At 41.9% G+C, this 26,681-nt stretch overlaps 1 protein-coding gene across 1 annotated transcript; it reads left to right on the top strand.

Annotated features, from left to right (window-relative positions):
• Positions 1-699: 699 nt before the first annotated feature.
• On the top strand, positions 700-26,434 carry LOC114603898 (cilia- and flagella-associated protein 337-like). The gene is made up of 25 exons (XM_028743365.2): positions 700-882; positions 2,816-2,910; positions 3,837-3,929; positions 5,330-5,375; positions 6,054-6,100; positions 7,351-7,468; positions 7,813-7,882; positions 9,531-9,774; positions 10,607-10,712; positions 12,227-12,378; positions 13,331-13,433; positions 14,280-14,386; positions 15,418-15,497; positions 15,581-15,638; positions 16,648-16,694; positions 17,725-17,792; positions 18,091-18,253; positions 19,294-19,383; positions 20,768-20,826; positions 22,271-22,412; positions 22,512-22,551; positions 23,225-23,313; positions 24,525-24,679; positions 25,756-25,844; positions 26,263-26,434. Exons 1-25 carry the CDS (start codon positions 718-720, stop codon positions 26,417-26,419), a joined length of 2,583 nt encoding a protein of 860 aa, XP_028599198.2. The 5' UTR covers positions 700-717; the 3' UTR covers positions 26,420-26,434.
• The last annotated feature ends 247 nt before the right edge of the window (positions 26,435-26,681 follow it).

Raw genomic sequence — 26,681 nt, 5'->3', positions numbered from 1 at the left:
ACACAAATGGATACACATTTACCCAGTTCTATCTTTTCCTCTGATCTATTTCATCATTTAATGCACTACAATCTCTTATTGCCTCACTAAAGTTTCTTAAGCAATGTTATCAATGATTTTGATCAACAAAATATACTTTGCAAGAGCTTTTCTTGCTAGATTAAAGCAAGCCTCCATGTGAGAGAACAGCATTAATTAATGTCAGTAAGAGCCAAACTAGATGCAACACAGGAGGTGTATAATCAGATCTCCTGATGTCTTTCTTTGTTGCTTAAGAGCAGCTGTGTGAGAGCAACAGGACTCAGATTTGAGCTGTAGCATGACGGAGTGAGGGATTTACTTTTTTTTTTGTAATAAATTTTTATTAGTTTTCCATGAATAAAGAAAAGACAAAACAAAAACATAAACATAAACAAACAAAAACACGACTTCCCCATACCACCCCTTTTCTGCATTCTTGTTTCAAGATTTTTCAACGGAGTGAGGGATTTACGCATCTCTTTGCACTGTTTGTTCACTTTAAATTGTCCTGTAATTAACCAGGGTGCAAGCAGGGAGACCAATATCCATATTTTACAGCTACCCATGTTGTACAAAAGAAATGAGTGTATTAAGTGCCACAACCCGTACATGTTCCTTTGCCTCAGTTTGTGTGTGTGGCCTTAACCCAAACTTGAATTCTGCTTTGTTTAGCTGGAAGAGCACCACCTAAGGCAAATGTCATCACTTCTCCATCCATCCAGAGTGACAGAAACACCTCACAGAGAGCCACTCCTTTACGTCTCCTCAACAGTGGATGGTCACATCTTATGTGTTGGCCAAGATGGATTGGTTTCCATTTGGAGTGCAAACTTAAAACTGAAGAAAACCTCTCTGATTCTTGTGAGTTTAAGAAGTGAGGTATTATTTAAAGACTGTGATATTTACTGATAATAGGTGTAAGATCTTCCTACTGAGGCTAAAATGAAAAGGAGATTGCTTTTCTGCTGTCCTAACAATCATTATCATTTTCTCCCAACACATTCACTCATGACTGTATTTCTCAAAATGATGTCAGCCAAGTATAATTGTGATGAAATTAACTCTGACAAATGTATATATGCTTGTCTCTACACCGAACCAGACAGATTAAAGGATGATATGAGTTATGTGGGTCTATGGTATCGTCTAAGGCAGGCTTTCTCAACTTTCGGTCCTCAGATGTTGTTGGACTACAGCTTGCATCATCCCTGAGCGCTGGTCATGCTAGCTTGGGATGATGGGAATTGTAGTACAACAACACCTGGGTTGAAAACGTCTGGTTTAAGGAGCCAAAAGGTTGAACTATGAAATAAGAGAAGTATTTTAGCAGACCCTGAATTGGTAAATCCACAAAAGTTTGGGAGCATACCACTTATGTTCTTAACGTTCTGTCAAAGGATCAAGTCAAACACATGCATGCACAGAGGCTGACATGCAGAAGGGTTTATATGCCTGTTGCTAACAAAAGGTGCTGCCTTCATTCTGAAAATCGTGGGATAACCAGCCTCATATAACCACCATGCTTAAATGTAATTAATGCATCAAGGGGTTAAGGCCATTGACTAAGTTGTCCTGCCAGACTTAGCTCACCTTGGGAGGGACTAGGTAATCAAGCCTTTGTTCCCCCTCACTCTACCTGAGAAGCACAGCATGTGAAGAGGCTAAGCTGGAGCAATCATGGCTCCAACAAGCCACTCAAGTTCCTATACCAATAATTTAGGAACTTTCACTACTGTAACCAAGCCAAGTTTTACTGCCTGTGCAACTTTTTCTGAATGCTGTATAGAAAAGTACACGAATCTGACCTTTGGAGAGTTTGTAAGTAAACCATTTATAATTCACCAAACATGTGGTCTTTTTCTATACTAGGGGAAGTTTTGAAACTCACAAAAGAATAACAGCCTATATTTTCACACTTTACTTTGCTGCATGTTTTGTGTTTTTAAACTTCAGCTGAGGTTCTGTCACCAAATAATACTTGCCCCAAGCCTGGACCCTGGCATCCAAGGAATTCTCCTTTATGTATTTATTTTTTCCACAGCACAAAAAAAGACAATGGGCATTTGTTTCAGAAGGATTAATAAAAGGCAGAAAAGAGGAAAAAGTGAGGAAATGGGGGGAGGGGTGCATATAAAACAGGAAACAGAACAAGAAATTATCTTCAAGATGCATATAAAACAGGAAACAGAACAAGAAATTATCTATCAAGTCAGAAGGCAATTTTTAAAAAAACCCAGGGACATTTATTTGGAGATTTCCTGTGCCTTAGTTTGAGAGTTCCTTGTTCAATTAACATTTTTATGTGCTCATTGGAAGCTGCAACTGCTTTTAACTTGGTTGTTGGCTACCACCACACCAACAAATCACAAGTTTTTTCATAGGTTGTTACATTCAGGGCTTTCTTATTGCTGCTGCTTCCATTAGAACAGCCTCTGGCCGGTTCAAATATAATGCTAAACCACAGTGTGATTGAGTCAGGGGGGAGAGGCATGTTAAAGCACTGTAGTCTGTTAATTTGGCTGTATTTTGGGGAGCGCCAGGCCATTTTTTTCGCTGGATTCTGCCCCACAGCTTATCAGACTCGGCAGCTGAATGATGCACATCTGCTGATAAATGAGAAGGTGGCAGCACATCCCCAGGCCCCTGCTCCAGTGGCTGACACATGGTTTTAGTAAACTATATTTTATTAAACCATGACTTTGTGTTCTATGCGAACCTAGCCCAGCGGCTTAACTATGGTTGATATGTTTCAGTTTAGATCAGACTTTTGAGCATGTTCTCTTTTGGAGTCTAGGATGAAAATGAAAACAAACTACAAAACAGGAGGCTAAAGTGGGTTTCCGGCTCTATTTTAATGGCCCATTACAACAAGCTAATTATTGGAACCTGGTACGTAGTCAATTTCTGGGTTTCTAAGTATGATGGATATGCTACTACCATTTGAAAAGTGTCACAGAAATTTCACAAATTTGTTCCTAATTCTATAAAATATTAACATATTTGTATAAAATGTGAACAGCAAACAAGGAAGAGAAAATGGTAAGCAACACACCTTGTTCATGTTGATGTTATCTTGTTTCATTATGGTTAATGCAAAGTATTTATAGTTTGCTTGGAGTAAATAGGCAGTAAACTATAAGGTGCTGTTCCAGGTACAAGCCACAGGACTCAGCTATTCAGCTGCGAAGAAAACGTTTTGAATGTGTTGTAAAGTGCAATATACAATTGTGATACTAGATGGCGAGCTATAGCAAATTCAATGCATTTTTCAAAACGATTTTTAAAAAAAGATTTTCACAGTGTTTTAAACATGTGTGTAGATTCCACCCGAGCCTCTGTGAGTCTGCTTCAGAATAAGTGGCCTGGAGGTATTTTAGTGTTAATTCACTGCAGGAGCATACCTGTGGTGTTAGTGCTGACATTTTGGGTTTTTCTGCTTATATGGTTGATTTCAATATGGCATCACCCATTTCAGAACCATGGAGATTCAGGAGAGAAATGGTGTTGGAGTCTCTTGGAGTTCTGTGGCAAACCAGGAATCTTTTCTCATCCACACTCCTTGCCCTTTAGACATCTATTATAATTCAGCTGATGTCAAGTAAAGAAAACAAATTATTGTTGTTTAATCAATGCTAAATCTGAATCCACCATACAATGCAAAATGAATCTGTTGAGTTTTGTCTAACACAAGAACTAAAACAAGCTGTTTTTAAATTAAAGGTGGAGTGAAAATTGTAGTTTATTAACATCAACTGGCTTTAAAAAGCAACATTTACTGGGCTTTAAAAGTGTTTAATTAACATTGTGTTTTACAGTAACAGAGAGATACGACTCTATGAGCTCTCCAACTTGGAACCGTATTGCCAAATTGTGGCCCTTGAAACAATGCCTCTGTGTTTGGATTACAGGTATAGTTTGGACTCAACAGTCTTAACCAAATTACATCCACCTACCCCCCAGTTTATATACCTTTCCCGTGAATATAGAAGAAAGAAGACATATAGTTATTTTTTATTTCTAACATTTCCTATATTATATTGAGCTTGGATGAGACTAAAACCTATTTAGGAGCAGAAATACAGAATTAACACCATCTGATTAACTGCAGTTCTTATTCTGTTCTAATAGCAATGGGAAAACATACAATCCAACTGCCTCTATTTACCAGGGACAGCCTGACCTTTCTTATGCCTGTCCCAATTTTCCTCCTCTTTTACGCTTCTTGGGACTCTCATACAGCTGCAAATAAAATGTTTCAAGTGTGTTGTAAAGTGCAATATACAAACGTGACACTAGATGATGATGGTGAGGTACAGTGGTGCCTCGCAAGACGAAATTAATTCGTTCTGCAAGTTTTGTCGTCTTGCGATTTTTCCGTCTTGCGAAGCACGGTTTCCCATAGGAATGCATTGAAAATCAATTAATGCGTTCCTATGGAAACCGACTTCAGACCAGGTCCGGGGACAGTCTGACCCCCGACCTCTTCTGAAGGCTGGGGGGGGGGGACCAAGGGCTTTTCTTCCCACCCCCAGCATTTTAAAAAACCCCGGGACAGCGGGGGACTTCTCCGCTGTTCGGGAAGGCAGGCAGGGGGGAGCAAAGACTTTCACCCTCCGCCTGCCTTCAGAAGAGGTCCAGGACCTCTTCTGAAGGCGGGCGGGGGGCGAAAGTCTTTGCTCCCCCCCGCCTGCCTTCAAAAGCCGTCCGGGATAGCGGAGAAATGAAGGCTGGCGGCGGGAGGAAGTCTCTCCGCCCGCCGCCAGCCTTCGGAGGAGGTCCGAGGACAGTGGGGAAGACGCGCTGCGCTTCCCCGCTGTCCCGGAGATTTCCCTATGGGCTTTCATCTTGCGAAGGAAGCCCATAGGGAAATTCGTTTTGCGAAGCGCCTCCAAAACGGAAAACCCTTTCGTCTAGCGGGTTTTCCGTCTTGCGAGGCGTTCGTCTTGCGGGGCACCACTGTATGGCAAATTCAATATATTTTTCAAAACGGTTTTTTTTTAAAAAAAGCATTTTCACAGCGTTTTTTTTAAATATGTGTGTGGATTCCACCATGGAGATGCCTTGTTTAAAATTTCATTCATGGAGGATCTTCAGGGTTCAGCTCTGCCCCGCCAGCATTTCTAGAAGTTAGACCTCAGAGAGGGGGAATAGACCCATCTTGGCTTTTGTACACATGTATTTATACATTGCATTTGTATTCTTCTTTTTCTCCAAGGAGCTACTGTATGTATTAGCTATGATCAGGGTAGAAGCTTTATTTGAACAAATTACAGACAGACTGTATAATGCTTTTTCTTCCTGTTTAAAGTGTTCGGGGAGAAGGTGAATGCGTGATATCATATGGTGACGAGCAGGTATGTTGATAAGGTTTGGTATGTTTTAATTCAGATATAAACTGAGAAAATGGCACAGCTAGAACTTACTGAGTTTTGCAGTTTGTTTTTAAGAAAGGTATCCACAACTTGTAAAAATGAAACACACAGAATATAGGTTTAAATATAATCAGAGATATTTTTTGCTGTTGGGCATTTGCTGCAGGATATAGACTACCCTTCTCCTGTTCTTTTAAAAGGTAAAGGTACCCCTGACGTTAGGTCCAGTCGCAGATGACTCTGGGGTTGCGGCGCTCATCTCGCTTTATTGGCCAAGGGAGCCGGTGTTTGTCCACAGACAGCTTCCGGGTCATGTGTCCAGCATGACTAAGCTGCTTCTGGTGAAACCAGAGCAGCGCACGGAAACACCGTCTACCTTCCCGCTGGAGCAGTATCTATTTATCTACTTGCACTTTTTGGTGTGCTTTCGAACTGCTAGGTGGGCAGGAGCTGGAACCAAACAACGGGAGCTCACCCCGTCGTGGGGATTCGAACCGCCGACCTTCTGATTGGCAAGCCCTAGGCTCAGTGGTTTAGACCACAGCGCCACCCGCTGTTCTTTTAACCAATAGTTAAAAATGACCTTAGGCATATGTTGTAGTGGTAATAATGCTGATTATAAATCTGGGTACTGATATGGTGGCATTTTGTTCAATACAGGGCTGTGTTAATATCCTGTTGATCAGTTCTGTGGCAGAAACACTGAGGTACGTGACAGTTTGACCAGGCCTATGTGGATTTTAACACAAAGTGTTACCCTATTCCCAGGCACTCTTTCAACATCTCTGGCATCTCCAGACTGTAGTCTAAAATGCTGGAGAGCCTCTACCAGTCTATGTGGACAATATTGAGGTAGATACACCATGCCTTGCTTCAGAAATGGCTTCCCTGTAATCCTTAAAAAAATAAATAAATGGTCATATCCACACCATACATTTAAAGCAAATGACTTAACCTAAAGAACCATGGGAACTGTAGTTTCTTAAGGGTATAGGAATTGTAGCTTCAGGAACTATACTTCCCAGGATTATTTGGAGGAGGGGGTCCATGTGATTTAAATGCCCATTACAGTGGTAACTCAGGTTACATACGCTTCAGGTTACAGACTCCGCTAACCCAGAAATAGTGCTTCAGGTTAAGAACTTTGCTTCAGGATGAGAACAGAAATCGTGCTCCGGCGGCACAGCAGCAGCAGGAGGCCCCATGAGCTAAAGTGGTGCTTCAGGTTAAGAATAGTTTCAGGTTAAGAACAGACCTCTGGAACGAATTACGGTAAGTACTTAACCTGAGGTACCACTGTATTTGTGTTTTCAATATATGGTGTGGATGTGACCTTCCACTAACATGGCTGCAATCCACACTGGATGGGTTTGGATGATGTGGAGTCCTCAAAAAAGCATCACCACCCTCTGCCCACAGAATGATGTCAAGTTCACTCCTCTCATGTGCACTGGTGGAGGAAGAGGAGTGCGGGGGGAGTGTACTGCCCCTGGCAGCGTGATCCCAGTAGAGTACCATCGCAGCTGCCCCCTGCCTGCGCTGAGTGCCCCGCCCTCACAGGTAGTGCACTCCGCCCCCAGGATGCACGCCAGCCCCGCCCCCGCCTGCTCTCAACCCCCCCCCCCCCTGGTGCCGAAAAATGAAGCTCCGCCACTGCTCGTGTGGAGCTCCCAATTCTGCCCACCAAATTGTGGGCAGAAGAATTCCCACCAGCGGTAGCCCATTCTGCAGGTAGCGAGAGTGACAGTTATTTGCACATTTGTTGGCATGCTTCCTTAAAGCTCCTTTAAAACAAAACAAAATCTATTGGGGCATTATTGCATCAAGACAAAGTTTGCGAGAATAATTTCCTAGATTGCTAATTCAGAATAGTATGTTTGGTGGTGAATCCAATATTGTCTGGGTTTCATTCTTCCATCCTAACAGAATGTGTGTGTGTGTGATTGTGTTCTGATAGGAATTGGACAAAATATCCACCCGTGGAAGAAATCCCAACCATTTCTGCCAATGCTATTTATGAGCAAGAAAATATCACCTTCATTCGCTGGAAGGTTCATAATGACTGGGTTACCAAGGTAAGAGAACTTCAGACATTTGTGCTGTCTTCTACATGTTCAACTACTATCTTCTTTCTGTTAACTGTGAAGGATTCAGATAATTATTCCCCATGAGCAGGTGGGTGCAGTTGTTTGCATCTGCTTTGAAGAGGTTTTTGAGGAGTATTCTTATTTCACGATCCCACCATATTATTTGTAAGATCATTTCTGCACAGCACATCTTACCTCACCTGCTTTTGGGAAGGTTGTGCTTCTCCTTGCTTTCCCCAGATTTGCCTTTGTTGCTCCATGGTATTTGCCTGGGATATCCTTGGGACACTCTGAATTTCATAGGATTTTCCTTTGCACATTTGCTACTGCAGATTCAATATATCCCTTCTATGGAATCCGTCATCTCTAGTTCAAATGATGATTGCACTGCACTGGTTATAGGTAAGTTGGGCATTCTCTAGCAGAATAAACATGTCAGAATTTGAAGTTGAAGTAAGATTTAATAAAAGATAGTGGTCATTTCTCCTTCACTTTTTTTTAAAGAGGATAGTTTATTTTAGTTGATCTCATTGTTATCTAGCCTATCTTCCAAGGAGGTCAGGGCAACAGATGTGCTTTCTTCTGCTCACTCTCTATTTTGTCTTTTCAAAAGCACTTTCTGCGTAGAGTAGCACGAAAGATAGGGACCGACCTAAGGACTCAACCAGAGTCACGTGACTCAAATGGTTGAACAATGTTTTGAACCCAGGTACTCTTGGTTTAAGTCCTCATTCCACTATGTTATTCCTCCCCAACAAATGTGCAGAAAATTTGTTCATAGGAGCACAAAGAGATGCCTTATACCAAATCAGACACCTGGTCCATCTAGCTCAGGATTGTCAACAGTAATTGGCAGTGGATCTCTATGGTTTCAGGTCAAGAGTGTTTTCCAGCCCTACCTAGAAGCACCCAGCAGTGAATCTGGGAGTAGAGATGGAAGGATCAGTCAGTTTCATTTCTCTCTGTTTCTCAGTTGCGCACCCTGGAAATGATGTCTTTCAGCTTCTGCCTTCTGGAAGAAGGTACAGGGTTATAAAGACTAGTACTATGCGCCTGAGAAACAGTTTCTATCCAAATGCCATTTTGGTTTTAAACGCAGTGTAAGGTAGTCTCTATGGGAGTATCTTGTATTTAATTATGGGGTATCAGAGTTTTTAGAGGGCTGCCCAGGCTGGGATAGCAGGCTTGTTGGTTTTTGAATGTCTGATGTAGTTTTTTTCAATTTCGTTGTTCTGTATGGGACAATGACAATAAAGATTATCGTATTGTATTGTATCGTATGTCTCCCAATCTTAAATTCAGTTATCCACATTTTGCAGCAATTTGCAGTTTTCCTTCTTAATTGTTTTTCATGAAAAATTCACCAGCATTTTAGTGTGAATTTCTCCTAATAAGCACATTTGAAGTTTTGACTCGTGCACATTTTTGCAAGCAAGTTCCCTAATATACGGTATGCATTTTTGTAAACATTGGTTGCAGAACTGCATTGGATCAATGCAAATTTTGAAGGATAGCTGTGTTTCGGCTTGCATATTATTTTGGAAAGTGTGAATTTGATAGATTTGGCTTTAAATGCACACTGAATTGAATTTCTCCTCCCTGGCGACCTGGAACTTTGCATGGAAAGCATATTTTCTACCACCTAAGCTTACAACCCTTTCCTAGGAATGGAATCAATTATCTCTCTACCTTGAGGGCTTTCAGTTTGTCTTCTGTTAAGTTGTGAGCGAACATATCAGACGACACAGCGATTCTTCCAAAGTAGCTCTTTATTTGTAAGCTGGAACAGAAGTGAGCTGAGGAGCTCAGTCAGCCTGCTTATATAGAGCTCCAGAACAATGTAACTGTTGCCATTTTCTAAAACTATCCAATCACTGAACGTCACTTTCGATCCTTCATTTGCATGCAAACTATCCAATCAATGAACGTCACTTTCGATCCTTCATTTGCATAACTATCTACAGTATCCCCCTGCTGGCCCAGGGTGAGAACTTCATTACATAACATCTTCCTTCCCTTCCCATGCAACTCTTCTGTTTTCTTGTCACAGGTTACGTTAGCAGAACCAAAAATGTGAAGCATCGCTTGAAAACTCTGATGGGTTCCAGCAATGTCAGCCATAACAAATTCGCCCCACCAGCTACTGCTTCTCCAGCAAGGCGCTTTCAGTGTGATGAATCTGTTTTTAAGGTGCACAAAGGAGTCAAGACCTTTGACTTCTGCAGAGAAAGCAATATTCTTGTGACTGGTGGTTTGGACCGGAATATCCGTCTATGGAACCCTTATGTCCCTGGGTAAATAAAGCTAAAATGGGTTAAAACTTGCCTATTTCTATCCGTTTGCTAGCTGATGGCTTTGAGGTATTTTTTAAAAGCTATCATTATGTTGTTTCAATGCAAACAGAAGAGCAAATCTTTAAAGAATTGTTCCAAACCGTAATGTGTATATGTGCATGTGTTTGCAACTGCAGGCTCTTATGTTTCAGCCCTAGACATATGTAAAAGTGAAAATACTTTGTTGGTGTGAATATAAGCCACCTCCAAATATAGACTTTACCCGTAAAATGAGAACCCTGCTTCTCTGCCTTAGCCCGATTATAGGGCTTTATACAAGCCACATTGGTGGGGGAGGGAAGTGCAGCCTATATTCAGACCAATATGGTAAGTCTTTTGGGTGCTGCTGTTGTCTATATAGTGTGCATGTTGCCTCTACACAGAGTGCATCAGAACAGGGCCCTGCCCTGAGGAGCTTACAATTTAAATAAAAAGAATAAAAAGTGGAGGTAGAGAAGCAGCAGGTGGTTGACTCAGTGACAATTCACCTTCCCTGTGACAAAGTGTTATTAGATGGATTTCACACATGCCACCCAGAAGCACTTCTGAGGCGCTCTCATGCTATTCATGAGCATACATGGCAGACAGAAATGCAGTTTTCAATGCACTCATATTGGGCTTTTAAATGGATTGGTGGCTGGGCAGGGAGGTGTATTCACAATTGCATTTCAACCTTACTGTGAATAGAAGTGCTTTATCTTATTAATTTTAAAGAAATCTATAGGCTCTCTGATGCTTGATTGCTGAGCAAACTACTCCTAAGTTAACCAAAAATATGTTTGCCACTCACTAGGTGGCCGATCGCAATACTGCGAGGACATACTTCCCCAATTGGTTTCCTATGCATTGCTCATGGCAGTACAAATATTTTCTCAGTTTCTCTGGACAGCACCATCAAGGTAAGGGTTTTGATCGGCAATGAACTGCTTGGTTTAGTACTACTAGTACAGCTTGTATGCCACCCTTCATCCAAACCCCAGGGTAGTTCACAACAGAAAGATGCAAAATGAGAACACAAAATACATAATACAGTGGTACCTCAGGTTACATACGCTTCAGGTTACATACGCTTCAGGTTACAGACTCCGCTAACCCAGAAATAGTACTTCAGGTTAAGAACTTTGCTTCAGGATGAGAACAGAAATCGTGCTCCGGCAGCGCGGCAGCAGCAGGAGGCCCCATTAGCTAAAGTGGTGCTTCAGGTTAAGAACAGTTTCAGGTTAAGTACGGACCTCTGGAACAAATTAAGTACTTAACCCAAGGTACCACTGTAAAACAAAAACCAATAACCCCGACCCACAAACACATAAAAAAGCCATAGAATGTTCATCAGTCAAATGCCTGGTTGAAGGGAAACATTTTTGCCTGGCACCTGAAGATATGTAATGATGGCACCAGGCGAGCCTCCCTAGGGAGAGCATTCCATAAATGGGATTTTAGAAGACAGAATGTCACCATATGACCACATAGCCTGGATTCTGTAGATTGTCTATAATAAGTGTGTCTAAGTACGGATCTCTGTGTGCTCTGCCACTGAACTATCGTGCCTCCTCTGCTTGCATCAAACACAGAACAAATATTGCACATCCCTGCAAAGGTTTCTTCCGTGTGGTATCATATGCAATTGCCATAGTGTGATATGAAATTGCCAGTCATGCTTGTCCCGTGTGCCAGATGGCCTATTCATCCCAAGCAAGGAGTCACTATAATGTCCGGGGGTGGGGGCGGAGATGTCACAACTCGGGCAATCAGACACACACCGAAATGTAGGTTTGGGCTTTTCTCTCTGTGTGTGGTTTAGATTCCCAGATACAGGATTTTGCAACATACGGTCTACCTAACACCTGAAACCGGAACGGAATGTTTAGTAGTGTCAGAGTCAGTGATCAGTACTAAAAAGTAGAAGGAAGGGTAGATGGAGATAATGGTAGCCATAGAATTACCGGTAAACCTCTGCACAAGCAGCTACCTCTTCCTAGAGGTACAGTTCACACTTCCAGTATTGCAATATGATTGCTTCTCAATTTGCTAGAAAGGAAGTAACAGCTGGAGGCTTCCTTAGGTGTTCGATGAATCCATTTTTCTCTCACACAATTTTATCCGCATGTGTTATTGAACAACCACAAAGTGCTAATAGGTCTTATCAGTCACGAAGAATGGCAAATCACTGTTTTCACTTGTAAGATTTCACTTTTCTGAAAGTTCTGCCTCATGGAACTCAAAATCTTAATGTCTTAATACCTGGGAAAGAATCAGGGGAGATATATTTATATATTGTGACAATCTCAGGAGATAACTGGGCTGATCAATTTATTTTTTCAATCATTTACCATGGGACAGTTTTGTGCTATCAGGGCAATAGGTTTGTGATATGGGTGACAGCTTTTCTGAACTCGTATATTTCTTCTCAAAGGTCTGGGATATTGAAGACCATTCCTGCCTCCTTACAGTCATGCCCAAAGCCAGCCAAATCAGAGGGGAGATGGAAGCCTGCTACTTTTCACCCGACTTGCAAGCCCTTTATGTTGCAGCTGAAACTTTTGGGCTCCTACAATTCCAATATAAGTAGGCAACAATATACCAATCTGCTGTAGACATTGAGTCAAGCACAATCTATGCATAGTTTCTTCTATGGGCAGTGTGTTTGAATGTTACTACATAAAATCAAATGGGTGGTGACCAATACATTGCTCCATGTAGAAGAGACATCAAAAACACATACGTTATGCAAGCACTAACTTGAACAGCATTTTTAAATCAAAATTTACTATAGAGCAGGGTTTCCTAAACTTGGGTCTCCATCTGTTTTTGGACTACAATTCCCATCACCCCTGTCCCGCTAGCTAGGGATGATGGAGGTTGTAGTCCAAAAACAGCTGGATACCCAAGTTTGGAAAACCCTGCTCTAGAGCAAGGCCCCCCAACGCCACTGCCTGTCATTCTCGTTTTGACACTCAAAGTGGCCAAAACATCACAAGCAAATAAGAAGTCCTGATTATGGCCCCACGTGTATCTCTTTTGGATTTAGATAAAAACAGAGTCAGATATTTTCCTAGTCATGTAGTTCTCCAGTACATGACATTAAAAGAACTCAGTGCCTGCTGTGCAAAATATATTGAGATTAAAACATGTCCATATACAGGCCATTTTCAGATTACTGGTTTGTGAAGCCATGGAAACAGTGCCCTCCTTTACCCCTTCTCTCCTCCTGATGCAAATCCTTGTTTGCATGAAGCCAGAGTTTTCTGTTGCATCTGAACCAGGGAGCTCTGGGTGAGTGTTAGTATACAAACCAGGAAAGTGAACTGTTACCTGGCATTAAGGCAGAGTGTCCCCAGTTTGGATGTAGCAAGAGACTCTAGTTTAATGCACATCAGGAGCTTCACACCAAAGCTGGCGCACAACAGGAAGAGGTCACCTATCCATGGCACTCATGCACAGCTTCATAAATCATAAATCTGAACACAGCCCCAGTGTACCTCTCCTCTTCGTCATCTTGTGGTGTTATCTTTTTCAGGGAGAATCAGAACCAAGATTCAGGCACATCCCATAACAAGCCTATCTTTTGCTGCCAGTATAACCAGCAACTGCAGCATGTGATTAGTTGCTCAGAAGACTCCGTAAGTAACCCTGAGACTATGACCCAGTTTGTGTGCAACATTCCTGGCCTTACAAACCATCATTTATTAGCCATAGAATTAGTATCAAGTGCACACAGTCCCTCTTCTTTTGCCTTGACTTCCCCCTTTGTGCTGGCTTCAGAACATTGACCCTGGCCTCTTTAAACTACAGCTTCTCACTATGTCCAAAATTGTGGCTTAATATCAAGTTATTAACTAAGCTTTTACAACTGTGGTTTAAGATCTTGGTTTGTAAACCAGCTTTAAGACACAGTGCATCATTTCAGATGTCATGGAGACCTGTAACTTCAGCAGACCAGAATCAAAGTGCTGAAGCTGGCACATGGTGGAGAGCATGTGGGCTTAATTCTCATTCCCAGTTTAATAAACTGTGGTTTATTAGTCCAGAAAGGCTGTGTCTGAAAAGGTCCACTGTGGCAATGCTGCATGAGAACCCTTAAACAATTTAAAACTTGTTTGGTTTTTTGGGTGTCAGAAATACCTGCTCTCCCTATAAGAATTAAACATATTAATAGGTGCGGCAGAAATCACCTTTCTGGGATTTCTTGCCATACCCAAGTGGTAGCAAGCAGTGCTTGAAAAGCCAGCTTTAGGACAAAGAGGTGGATTCTGATGCCTTTACTCCCTGCTGTCCCAGTTCAGGTGAAACTTTTGCATCTTCAACAGTTAATGCTAATTTTATTCTGAATTTTAGAAATAGTTTATTTTCTTGTGACCTTTAAGCTTCCTCATTTCCTCGCTTTATGTTTATTTATTTATTCAGCATGAGAGAAGAGAGATCAGTCCTCAGTTCCCCACTCCTATCCCTTTTATTTCTTCTAATAGGTTATAAAAATGTGGGATCTTAAAACTGGACAGCTGGTTGTTAAAGTGTGTGAAGCTCACGGAGGAGCTGCTGTAACTTGCATGGCCTTAGATACCATTGGAAAGAGGTATTCAATATCTAGTTATCATCAGATTAACAGAATTACACCTTCTAACCTCCAAAGAGCACACCTCCACCACCAGGGTTTTGGAGGCAAGGAGGTATAATTTGTTGAGGCTAGCTTGTGTCGTATTTGTTGCTGTTTTCTGTTGTTTTAATTTTGCTGTGTTTGTACCGATGTCCTAATTGATTGTAGAAACAGGTATTGGTGTGTTTTAATGCTTTGCACACCGCCTGGGGACTGTATTGTGTAGGGCAGTCTAGAAGTATATATGCACACGCACTTGCATCCATGCACACTCCCATAGATAGATATACAAGAGCAGCCAGCAGGGAGGGGCAGCAGCGCTTACCTGATCTCCCAGGATGTGCTTCCCAGAAGGTGGAAGAATAAGGGTGCAAGGAGGTGGAATGCATTGCTACTGCACCAATCTCCCCACCACCTTGTCCCATTGCCTCCTGGAAAGATGTGGAGATGCTTCTGGCAGGTAGGTACTACCAGCCACACCTATAGATACAGGTAGAGTTGAGTTGTGTTCTCCTTACTCCTTATTATGATATTCTCCAGCTGTCAAACTTGGAGCTCTTTCAGAGTTAGTTTTTTTGGAGGGCGGGTGGGTAATAATATCCAGGTAGGAAAAGACTTCTGATGCATTCATGGACTAAGCAGATGTTAAGTTTATCAATGTCTGCTCTGTTATCTATGGACACCCCCCACTCCCCGTCCTCAAGCCTACTTTCTCACTATTAGCAGGTCTAGGGAGCTCTTGTCAGCAGGTCCCCTGTTGGGACGGTGAGTCATCAACAGATGCCCAACCATGCCAATACTTGATCCTGAGCATCAGAAGATTGATGTAGATATGTGTGGGTGGGAAGCATCAACAATGCAATGTGCACAGCATGATCAGCAGGAGGTACAAAGCCAGTAAGCTGAATAGACAACAGTTTTACCAACAATTTTCTATACTGTCAGTTGTCATTAATTCAATTGCCAGTTTGCAATTCCATTACAACGAACAGTTTCCCCCTGCTGTCTAGGTTGATCACTGGTGGCGCAGATGGCAGTCTGAAGAAATGGGATAGCAGCACCCTTGGATACATGCATACCATTAAGCAAGGTAGAGAGCTAATGGCCAGCCTCTTAGTTTCTCTGATATTTTGCCAGCAACTGCAACATGATCATTTGCTCTCTCTCTTTCAGCTACCAGTTCAGCTGACGAAGTCACTGCTTGCACCTATGCTGATCTTTACGACAACAGGTACAAAGGATGTTGTTGTTGCTATTTTAAAAATGAAAAGTATAAATGGCTAAGAAAATACAAGTAAGCTGGGAAGAGGTCTCTACCGAATGATCTTATAGGAATAATTTGGACACCTGCAAGATGGACGTATCAGACAATTCAGCCAGTTGAAACACACACAAACTCTGGAAGCATAGAAAAGTATTGAACCTATCATGGAATCTCCTGCAGTTAAATCAAGTTATCCAATAAGTCTTCAGGAAAGACTGCATATTTTGTTTGCGATTTGCATAGGTGGGGAACCTGTGACCCTGCAGATGTTGCTAGACTCCATTTACCATCATTCCTGACCATAGGCTATACTTCCTGGAGCTAGGCTTCAAGTCCAACAACATCTGGGAAGACACAGCTTTCTCCTCCCTCCTGTGCACACTTACTTGGCAGTAAGGCAAATAAAAAATAGAGTTTTACCTCTGAGTAAGAATTTTATGGGGCATACTTGCAGCTGAGTGTTTGGGTTTCCAACCTTAGTGTTTTAAACTTACAGTGGTACCTTGGCACTTACAGTGGTACTTTGGTGTCAAATAAATTGGCTCCTGAACGCTGCAAACCCGGAAGTGTTCCAGTTTTCAAACGTTTTTCGGAAGCCGAATGTCCAACACGGCTTCTGCTTGAGTGCAAGAAGCCGTGCCAATTGGTTTTCAAACAGTTTCAGGAGTCGAACGGACTCTTGGAATGGATTAAGTTCAAGAACTGAGGTACCACTGTAGTGTGTTTATAGCCCTTACACTTGCTGAAAATAAATGTAACATTTGTGAAGGTGGGTACAGGTAGATTAAGGATGATAAATCATGCCAGTCAGCGCGAAATAAGCCATTGTTTGTTTAGCTTCTGAATTCTTATATACATATGAAAATCAGTGATGCCACACTGCTTATGTAGTTTTTTCCTTTTAGGATTAAGCACAAAAGGTGTTATATTAGAATTGGCTGTCCTCTTTAAATAACATGTTTCAATTTTTTAAAAGATACATCATCTCTGTTGGATGGGGCAGGAAGATCAGTATTTTCCTGGTAAGTATAAATTAATGTTAAGTTTAGTTGCTCCACTATAAGATGTTGGGAAGGCCAAAAATGGGAAATTTTAGGTGTTCCACAATGAACTCAGTAAGAAATTGGAAGCCCAGAATAACTATACCAGCATTGTGCACCCGAAAGACGGACAGGCATCTAATATGGAGAATGACTTGTTCAGGATAATGGACACCTGTCTGAGCAGGTTTCTGGAATTTTTTTTGTCCAATCAGTTCATAGAGCTTTTCCTTACAGCCAATGACTTCTTTGAGTAGTATGAACAGTTCCCATTCCCTCTTAATACTGCAGACATGAACAGAAAGTGTGATGTCTATATGTGCATAAGTATGACTGGTTTATTGGAGGCTATTAGTAATGACAACTACATGTTCAAAGGCAGAATGCTTCTAACAAATGCCAGGGAGCACAACTGGGAGTGGGGTGTTTCCTTCAAGATATCCCATGTAGGCTTCCTCAAGGCATCTGATGGGTCACTGGAGGAAGTTTTGGGGAATGACTGTAGCTCAGGGACAGAGCACAGTCTTTATGTGCAGAAGGTCCTAGGTTCAGTCACCAAGTAGGGTTGGGAAACACTTCTGTCTGAAACCAAGGTTAGCTGCTGCCACAATACACATCTCGTTGGATTGATTTTGTGGCTTGGTATAAAACAGTTTCCTATGCTCATTTCTAAGTATGATGCCAGATTATATGGATCTTTGGTCTAACCCAGTTGGCTGTTATTATGTTTCTAATCTCTATTATATGGCTCCCCCACCCCAAATCAGAATAGCCTTGTGTCTACAGATGAACCTGCCTACCCCATGGATGTGAATGAAAGGCAAAGTTGTCTGACAATATTTTTCAGTTTCTATAGCTCCAGCATTGCCTTTTTCTAGAAATATGAGTAGTACCAGTAGCACTGCTTTGACACACATTATTAACCTATGTCTAAGTAAAAAATAATAATAAATTTGTTTATCCATGAAAGAATTATGAATCTCTGGAACCAAAGATGGAACTGAAAAGTTTTTAATTTCAGGATATTGATGATGAAGTCGTTGAAGGCTCATACCCACAACTGGACTGGATTAGAAGTATGGTAAGATATTAACTTGCAGTGAGAAATGGTAGTTAAACATGAATAAAAGTTGAAAAGATTTCTACATGAATTTGCTTAGAGCAGAGCAGGGCCACCCAAATGTTGCTAAACTACAACATCTGTTATCCCTTCCCGTTAGCCATGCTGGATGGGACTGATGAGACTTGGAAGACCAATAACATCTGGAGAGCCAGAGATTCTCTACTCTTAGTTTAGTTAGAGCATAAGATACACCCCATGTGTGCTTGATAGGGCAATGACGGCATGATAATGACCACTTTGCCATTGCACCATGCAGGAACAGGGCCACAAGGACGATATTTTATGTGTAGCTTCGTGTCCTCCACATTTCTTGGCCACTTCTAGTTTTGATGGTGAAGTTCTCATATGGAATCTGGTATCAGGACATCTCTGCAGCCGTCTTCATGCTGTAGACAGAGCAGCAAGGGAAGGAGAAACAGGTGAGTAGGATTAGACCTTTTGCTGTGCTAAAATAAATGCTTAAAAGAACTCACAAGGTGTGGTGAGAGAAGTGAAAAATGAAGAATGTACAGTGGCAGTAATGAAAATGTTTTAAAAATGGATTTCTTGTCTGTGCCACCACAAATGGTAAAAAAAAGGATCTGTGGTAACTGGAGTAAATTGCACGGTGGGCTACAACCACTGCACAAACCTAGCTGACCAGGCAATAACCACTTGGAAGACATTTAAATATTATTCTGTGTGACAGCCACAATATGTGCAAATTCCAGCCCCCATTGCTGTTGCTACATATTTTAAAGGGGAAAGTGGCTATGTTGATACACACAGGGGGTTTTTTTATCTGGGTCTCCATTCCCAAGTACAAAATGTTGAGTTAAAAGAACTTAGACTCCCAAGTCATTTGGTGTGTTTTCAAATCACAAGATGAACCAAGTAGATTGAGGAAGCTGTGAGCAAATTTTACTATGTGACAAGGTGCTACACCTTTACCTGACGTACGGCAACATCCTCCCACACAGAACAATTAAAGCCGCTCTCCAAGGAGTGGTAATCATATGCACAGGTGGCCTCCATCTGCCTCCAGTACTGACACCAGTCTCCCTGCCTGCTCACATAGTTGGTAAATGTTAGATGTACACCATCTCAAGCCTGGAGTGAGGGTGCTTCCTGTGAGAGTTTATTGTGGGAGCGCAGAGTCCACACAATGGAAATGTCAACCAATTGCCAGCTTCTGTGTACCTGCAGGTATATGCGGATAACATCTCATTCATCCGATGAAGTGGCCTGTTGCCCACAAGAACTTATGCTGTAGTAAATTTGCTAGTTTTGACGGTGCTACAAGACTGTGTGTGAGAGGAAGTGTCTTGTGGAGTCTCCTGGGTGAGCTGGGCTTGGCTTTACAGATTACAACAGTGAAATGCATTGCTGACAAATATCCTGTGCTGGTGTGAGATTGTGGAAATACTTTGTGCTGGATTGTGCTGGAAATGCTTTCATGGTTCGTTTTGTCCCCTCCCAGAGGATTTAACCATCAATAAAATCATTTTCCTCTTATCAAGGCTGGAAAAGAAGAAAACAGCTGCAATGTTAGTGGCTAGTGGACCTAGAGGTAAATGCAAAAGTTAAATAAATAAATAAATAAATAAATAAATAAATAAATAAATAAATAAATAAATAAATGTGAGTTAGTTAGTTAGTTAGTTAGTTAGTTAGTTAGTTAGTTAGTTAGTTAGTGTGGGGCTGGGGTTCAGAGGCCTGCATATGCTCAGATCCCATATTCTTCTCACGGCTCCAGGTACTCACCAAAAACCTGCTCACAGATTGGGGAACCTTTCAAAATGGCTGCCAATGCAGTGCAAGGGCCTGCAGTCCAAAGGGTGTTTCAGGGCCAGGCTAGGCAAGACACTATTCATACAACCATCAATTGTGTGAAAGGTTATTTGGGAGGCTGGGCGCTTGCATTCCCGCTGCATTCCTCACACCATATATTTAAAGAACATTGCTTCCCCACCCCCTGAAATCTGGGAACTGCAGTTTACTCCTCACAGAGCTATAATTTCCAGCACCCTTAACAAACTACAGTTCCTGGGATTCCTTAGGAGAAACAAAGCGTTTTAAATGTTGGTATGGATGTGATCCACTATTGTCATTGGGAGAAAAAACCTACCATTGCAGCCATTAGAGCTTTCCTCTCAATCCAAATATCAGGCAAGCAGGGCAGGGAGGTGGGTGGGAACACCCCCATGGCACCTGAGGCTGTCATAAGTTGCAGCACTTGTGACTTTGATGGTGCAGCACCATGGCTAAGAGACTGAGCTACGAATCAGGTGGAGCTCCCAGTCCAAAGCTCACCTCCGCCATTAACTCAATGGCTTTAGGTAAGAGTCTCTCCCTCTCTCCTTCAGTCCCCCCCCCCCCCCATTTGCAATATGAGAGAATAATCCTGACTTACATGGTTACTGTAAGGATGACAGTTAGCTAATGCACAGGAAGCACTTTGAAGCACCTGAGAGTGATACCCAAATACAAAATATTATTGAGAGGATGTTGTTCAATCATTGACACTTAAGAGGCAATGCCTCTTAAGATTAGCGCTGTTGAAAGAAGCACTCAGATCAAACAGGCATTTTAGCAAGGGAGATCCTTTCTTAAGAAATTCAACTCAAAATTTCTTCCTTGTGCCAACTGCATATTGAGAAGAGGCTTTAGGCCTTGCATCAATACCTAGATTTGTGGAAGGATGTTACTCTGTAGAAGCTTTCTGAAACAGTCTTAGTACAGAGCCTATTGTGTGACCATTGTAGGGTCAGAATGAACATTTCAGTACAGAGAAAAAAATTCAGGTTTCAGAGTTTCTAGCAGAAAACCAACACTCCCCACCCCACCCTCAACCACAGGGCAGATTTCTTCTACTTTAAGGGGGGGAATGCAGAAAATCTCATTTTCATCTATATGATACTGTTATTGATACCGTGATTGCTGTTATTTCCCAGGTTATATTGCATTCTGGAATATATATGGCCGTGGGAACCTTTTTGCTTATTTCTCTAGTGTAAGTGCTGCTCATTTTCTGGAAGAATGTTTTACATGTTGCTAATTTCCATTTGTAAGGCCTCTGTATGTTTTTATTAGTGCTGTGAGATTCCTAACAGTTTGGAAACAAAACAAAATAAGAACTAGATCTTTAAATAATTCATAACTGGAAGCGGCACACATTCATTTAGGTTGCAACCCTAAACACCAGGGCTGGGTAGCTAGTGGTCCTCCAGATGTTGCTAGACCACAAATCCCATCTTTGCAGACCACCATCCATGCTGGAGTCCAGTAACATCTGGAATGTCATAGGTTCCCTACCCCTGCTAGCTACACTTACTGGGGGAGTAAGCCCCGTTGCATGCTGTAGGATCGACTTCTGAGTAAATATGCATAGGATTGCTCTGTGCATTAGGGCTTTGCCTGTATCCTCTTCTGACTTTTCATATGATGGTAGTCTAAGCATCAAGGTGAACCCAGAGACAGTGCTAGCCCAGGGCATTTTGTGATCAGAGACAAAGGACAAGATGCCACCCTGCTGCTTCCACACACAGAAGCTAGCTAGACTGAGAGCTGACTCTCAGTGGTATCCCTCCCTGAGGGCAAAAAGTTACTTTTGGAGATACAGAGTATGGGGCATGCACAACTCTATCCCCTCGAACAACCCTGTTTGCATAGCACAAAACCATGGGTTGGTATTACATTAGAATCAACCCAACATGTAACATAGTAAAGGGTAAAGGGACCCCTGACCATTAGGTACAGTCGTGACCAACTCTGGGGTTGTGACGCTCATCTCGCTTTACTGGCCGGCGTACAGCTTCCGGGTCATGTGGCCAGCATGACTAAGCCGCTTCTGGCAGTGCATGGAAACACCGTCCTAGGCTCTGTGGTTTAACCCACAGTGCCACCCGTGTCCCCCTAATATGTAACATAATGTGCAATCAAAAGAAAGAGTAAACAATATCCTATTGATAGTTGGGCTGGATCCATGCATTTCCCATGTCTGGACAACCTTAAAATGTAGGCACTTCTTGCCTGTGTATGCTGAAATTGCACTTAAAATTTCACCACATGCACCAACTGAAATGCAAAACTAATCATTCACCAAAAGTGACACAAGTAACGAAGTGCTCCTAAGAGTGCAAGGAAGCTTCAATCCAATACGCCCTTCTAGGCAGGGCTGGGAGTGAGTTCCATTGAACTCAGTTGAATTTATTTCTGAGAACACCATCACAGAATTATGCTGTTAGTCCTCCCTCTTGAGAGTAAAAATAAAATAATGCATCACTTAAAGGACATTTCCGCCACAACTTTAGTACTGAAGCTTCTGCAATCCAGCAGCTAATGGATGAGTTTGTTACATGATTGTATGTATGTATGTATGTATGTATGTATGTATGTATGTATTATTATTATTATTATTATTATTATTATTATTATTATTATTTCCTTGCTTGCAGTCAAAAGAGAGATCCACAGTCAGTGACATGGCAGTTGATGACAAGGACTTCCTCTTGTGTGCAGGAGACCAACTGGGCTTTCTCCATATCTGGAACATTGCAGAATATGCCATTAATGGCCCAGAAGCCAAGCCACCAGTTTGTGAGAGAAACATTTTTATTCAAAACCCAAATGTTTCATATTTGCTCCCGAGTGTACAGTATGTCCTTACCTTAGTCTCCTCTCCTTTTTTTCAAATAGTACTTCACAGCTGGAACACTCACAACTGCAGCATAACCAGGTAAGACACGCTGAGGAACACAAGGCCCATGAGGAAAGATTAGGAGCTGGTGAATCCATTGGGGACAAGCTCCCTTTACTTACATCTTAGGCCCCCTTCTCATGGCGCACTGGTGGTGGCAGTGTAGCTCTTTTGCCTGCACTGCCTGCTTGGGTAAGAAAGCACAGACCCTGTAGAAGAACAGTGGGGAGCTGGATTCAGCCAGTGGATTGGGTGCTTATCTCCCCCTCCCCCATGGGCCAACTTAGAAAGGCACACAACATCACAATGGCATTTGAAAGGCACATGACACCACAATGTCAATAGGTGATCTGTTTTTCCATAGCACCATGCAGGGTGCCTTGCAAGCCACAACAATCAGCACTGTGCTTTGCAACTCCTGAGCATCAGCCAGTTGTCTGCGCTGGCAAAGTACTGTGTATGGCATGTATCCCCCTTTTGGCTCAACTGCATCTTTATTTGCCCCACACGTGACATCACATATGATGTCGCATGTTGGGCATGTGGGTATGGTTTGGCATTGAGGAGTTCTACGAGTATTGCCATTCTAGCTGTGGAAAGAACTTGAGAAACAAGATGTTTAAGAGAGTAAGGAAATTCCGCAGCAGTGCCTATTTTCAGAGCAGTTGTCAATATAACAAACTAAACCCATTTTCTTTTTCCAATGGAGTAGCATCTGCCTTATGAATGAGCACCAGCTTCTCCTCACTACTTCTTTAGACTATAATGCAAAGTTGTGGAGCCTAAAAGGGGAATATATAGGTAAGATTTAATTTTAGATGGAAATACATATACATTATTACGCACCACTCCAATCTCCCAGCAGTGTAAGATTCCAGGCTCTTACCCAGGGTTCATGTTTCCTTTTGGTAATGGGTACAGTGGAAGCTGTGGTCTCTTTGATATATGGTTTATTTACACATATATACAGCTTAAGCCTACAGTGGAGGGGTTCACAGCATCAACAACCCAAGGGAGTATTGTTTCCTCCATAGCAGCAGCCTTGAATTCAAACAGAAATCAAACATCGTGCTCTGCCTTTCTGCTTTTCTTCTCGGTCACAACACAACCAAACTCAACTCTAAACTCTGGCTTTTGGCGTTCTATCTGTGAGTTGAGGGAGGGGCCCTACCTATTTGCTGTATTGCACAGAGCCCCCTTAATCCTATGTTCTCTTAATCTCATCATGAATCTAGCCTGGCTTACATTTTAACACTTGTTGGACCCAGGAATAAGGAGTTGTTGCACCCACAATCTGATAACTATACACACACTGCATGATCTGTCTGCAACCCACATACCCCTATCCTGTTTTGCCACATCAAACTTTCTCTGATTGCATCTGGAACGGAACCATCACCACTGCATCGTCACGGAGCAGAAGTCTTATCAATTGCTACTAACCATGATGGCTACTGCTTGTCCTCCACGGTTGAGGCCGTAATGCTTTTGCACACGTCTCTGGAAAGCATAGGGCTGGAGATTGCTCTTGTGCTCAGGTCCGGCTTGCAGGTCTCCCACAGGCATGCTCATAGGTGTCCACTATGCGAACAGGATGCTGGTCTAGGTGGGCCATTGGCCTGATCCTGCAAGCTCTCGTTATGTTCTTATGTGGTTGTTCATTCCCGAGTACTTTAACAGTGGTTTTGTTTTTTTGAAAGCTTTATTTTGGGTTGTATCCAATCAAGTTATTCAGTTAGCAGGTCTTCCACCTGCACAACTTTACTCTCCTGTTGTCCTCCCAAATCTGTCCTGTGGTTTTCTCCAACCCTTTGGAGAAGATTGGTTGGGGGAGGCAGGGAGCAGAAATTTCATTGCGCAGGCAGATGTTTTTATCTAACAGGACAACTTGGTTGGATATAGTCCTCTGTCTACATGCAAGTAAAAATTGAATATAAGCATAACAGAGAAGATTCTGAGGTAGTCAAGTATAACATTTTAAAGTAACTTTACTTTTTTTTAATTAAAAAAAGGTACATTTGGTCAAAGAGAACCATGGAACATAAAAGAGAAGTCATCTTGGGGACTATCAGAATCCAACCCGAGTTCAGAAAATAGCTCTGACTCTTTTGGACAGGAATCTACAAGAACCTTTGACACACAGAAGAAATCCAAGATGGATGCTGAGGTAGGAATATTATCATCACTGGGCAGTATTTGAGTTTTATTTAGAGCAGACACATTGAAATTAATGAGCATGACTAAGTTAGGTCCATTAATTTCAAAAGGTCCACTATGATTAAAAATTAGCTATCTCCCATTGTCTTTTCTTTACATTAGCATTTGGCTTCATCGCCATCTGGCTCCTGTCCCCAAACCAGGTATATTATATTCCTGATAATTAAGGATAAAATTTCATGTATCTAATGAAGTGGCCTGCAGCCCATGAAATACTCAACAGTATACTCCCCCTCCCCAAGCTCAATAGCTCTTGAGATGTGAAACTGCATAGCTTTTTTAATCTGGACAAATCTGCGATTTTTGCAAGTCTCTGATAAGTATAATGAAAAAGATGAAGAATCAGAAAATGGGATAAAATTTAATGAAGTGTTCATTGAGTACTGTACTGGTCCTCTGCCTTCTTCTCAGCTCTTTTTATGGAAATGAATGCTTTATGCCTGCTTGCCACGTGGAGGGACTGGAAAACAGCATAATATTCAGAAGTTTTTTTAAAAAACCTATTATGTTGGCTTATCCTGGTTTTGCTAAAAAAATTTTGCCTGCTCCTCTTAAATTTTAAGAATGAGATGCTAGGTTCCTTATAGTTCAGCAGCTTCTAGCTCTTTGTAACAAAATAAAAAGTAAATTTGATTTGAAATTGTCTAAAAAAACCTGTTCTTTTAACATACCAAACATAATTTAATGGCTAAACACATTATACACAATACTTTGTTACTTTTGGAACCAAAAAATAACATTTGATCTGTAATATATGCTTTATAGAAAGTATTTTACTACCTTGCAGCCATTTTACTACCTTTTCTCAGTCCTACTGCTACTATTGCCCTTTGCTTCAAAGCTAAAATTATACCGCACAATTGTGTCACCAACTCACCCCACAAGCCCTTTCTCCCTTCTGGGAAAGCATTGTAATTATAGTTGCTGTTTCACCAAAAACCTTTATTTTCTGTGAAATCATTGCTCCCTGTGTACTTTGAGGGCACTTCTCTACCCAGCCTGAATGACTGGTATGTTATCCCATAGATGATTTGGGACACTTGCACTTCAAAGATGGTAATAGATGATGAACTTGCTGAAGAACTGAAGCAAAGGCAGATAGACAGACTACACAGGTGTGTACAACTTGAATTTAAATCCTCTTTATTCACCGACAACATACTGGCCCATACTAGGTTAGCTTAACAGATAAGCAAGTCTTGCATGGCGTAATAGAATGCTGCACTCTATAAAATACACAGGACAACTGAAAATTAAATTGTGTTGACAGATGAGTCCATACTCAAGTGCACAGTCTCTGTGTGCGATACAGTAGCAACATGTATTTCTAAAAGCTGCTTTTTGCATCTACCATTCCCTTTGTGTGCCTTGTTAGAAGTTTCCCAGACTCCTAGCTATCCATATAATCTGTTCTCTCCCCATTCCCTCATCTAATTTCCCAAATTTAAGAAGTCTTAATTTTATGTCATTTGGAAAAGTATCCCTCTTACAACTACTAGCCAGAAAGAAAACAGCACACCATTTATCTTTCAGATCAAAGCAGTTCCAGTGGAAACCTATTCAACATGATGCAAACCGAATAAATTCTTATCACTCTCTTCCACTGTGTGAGTTAGCCGACACACAGCTTGCCTTCCACAAACCAAATCTAGCAGCAGAACTTGATGACCCATTTCAGTTGGAAATTTAACAGCTTCTTGGACAGGCTGCATAACAGCTTCTTGGACAGGCTGCATAGTTGTGTGCAACTAAATGTGTTATGAAAAGGGTTTAATAGCCTATAGTCCCATGCTATAGTGCTGCTTGACTTTTGTGAGTTTAAACTCTGATACTGGGGGCTCTCTCCTGCTGGAGAGTTCATTCAGCGCTGCATTTTGAATCCAGGCACCCAGCCGATTCTTTCATTCATATCCCCCCAAGGATTCATACCCCTCCCCCAAATTAGTACCAAG

The sequence above is a fragment of the Podarcis muralis genome, chromosome 9, assembly GCF_964188315.1.
Source record: "Podarcis muralis chromosome 9, rPodMur119.hap1.1, whole genome shotgun sequence".
Lineage (NCBI taxonomy): Eukaryota > Metazoa > Chordata > Lepidosauria > Squamata > Lacertidae > Podarcis > Podarcis muralis.
Note: the sequence above shows the minus strand (reverse complement) of the source record. Positions and strands in the feature narration are given on the sequence as shown.

What these genes read in the sequence shown, in the direction of transcription:
- LOC114603898 (XM_028743365.2), top strand. Translation starts at nt 718, where the DNA reads ATGTCATCACTTCTCCATCCATCCAGAGTGACAGAAACACCTCACAGA. An exon ending in TCTGTGGCAGAAACACTGAG is followed by an intron (nt 6,101 to 7,350) that starts GTACGTGACAGT and finishes GTGTTCTGATAG; the next exon opens with GAATTGGACAAAATATCCAC. An exon ending in CTCCTACAATTCCAATATAA is followed by an intron (nt 12,379 to 13,330) that starts GTAGGCAACAAT and finishes TATCTTTTTCAG; the next exon opens with GGAGAATCAGAACCAAGATT.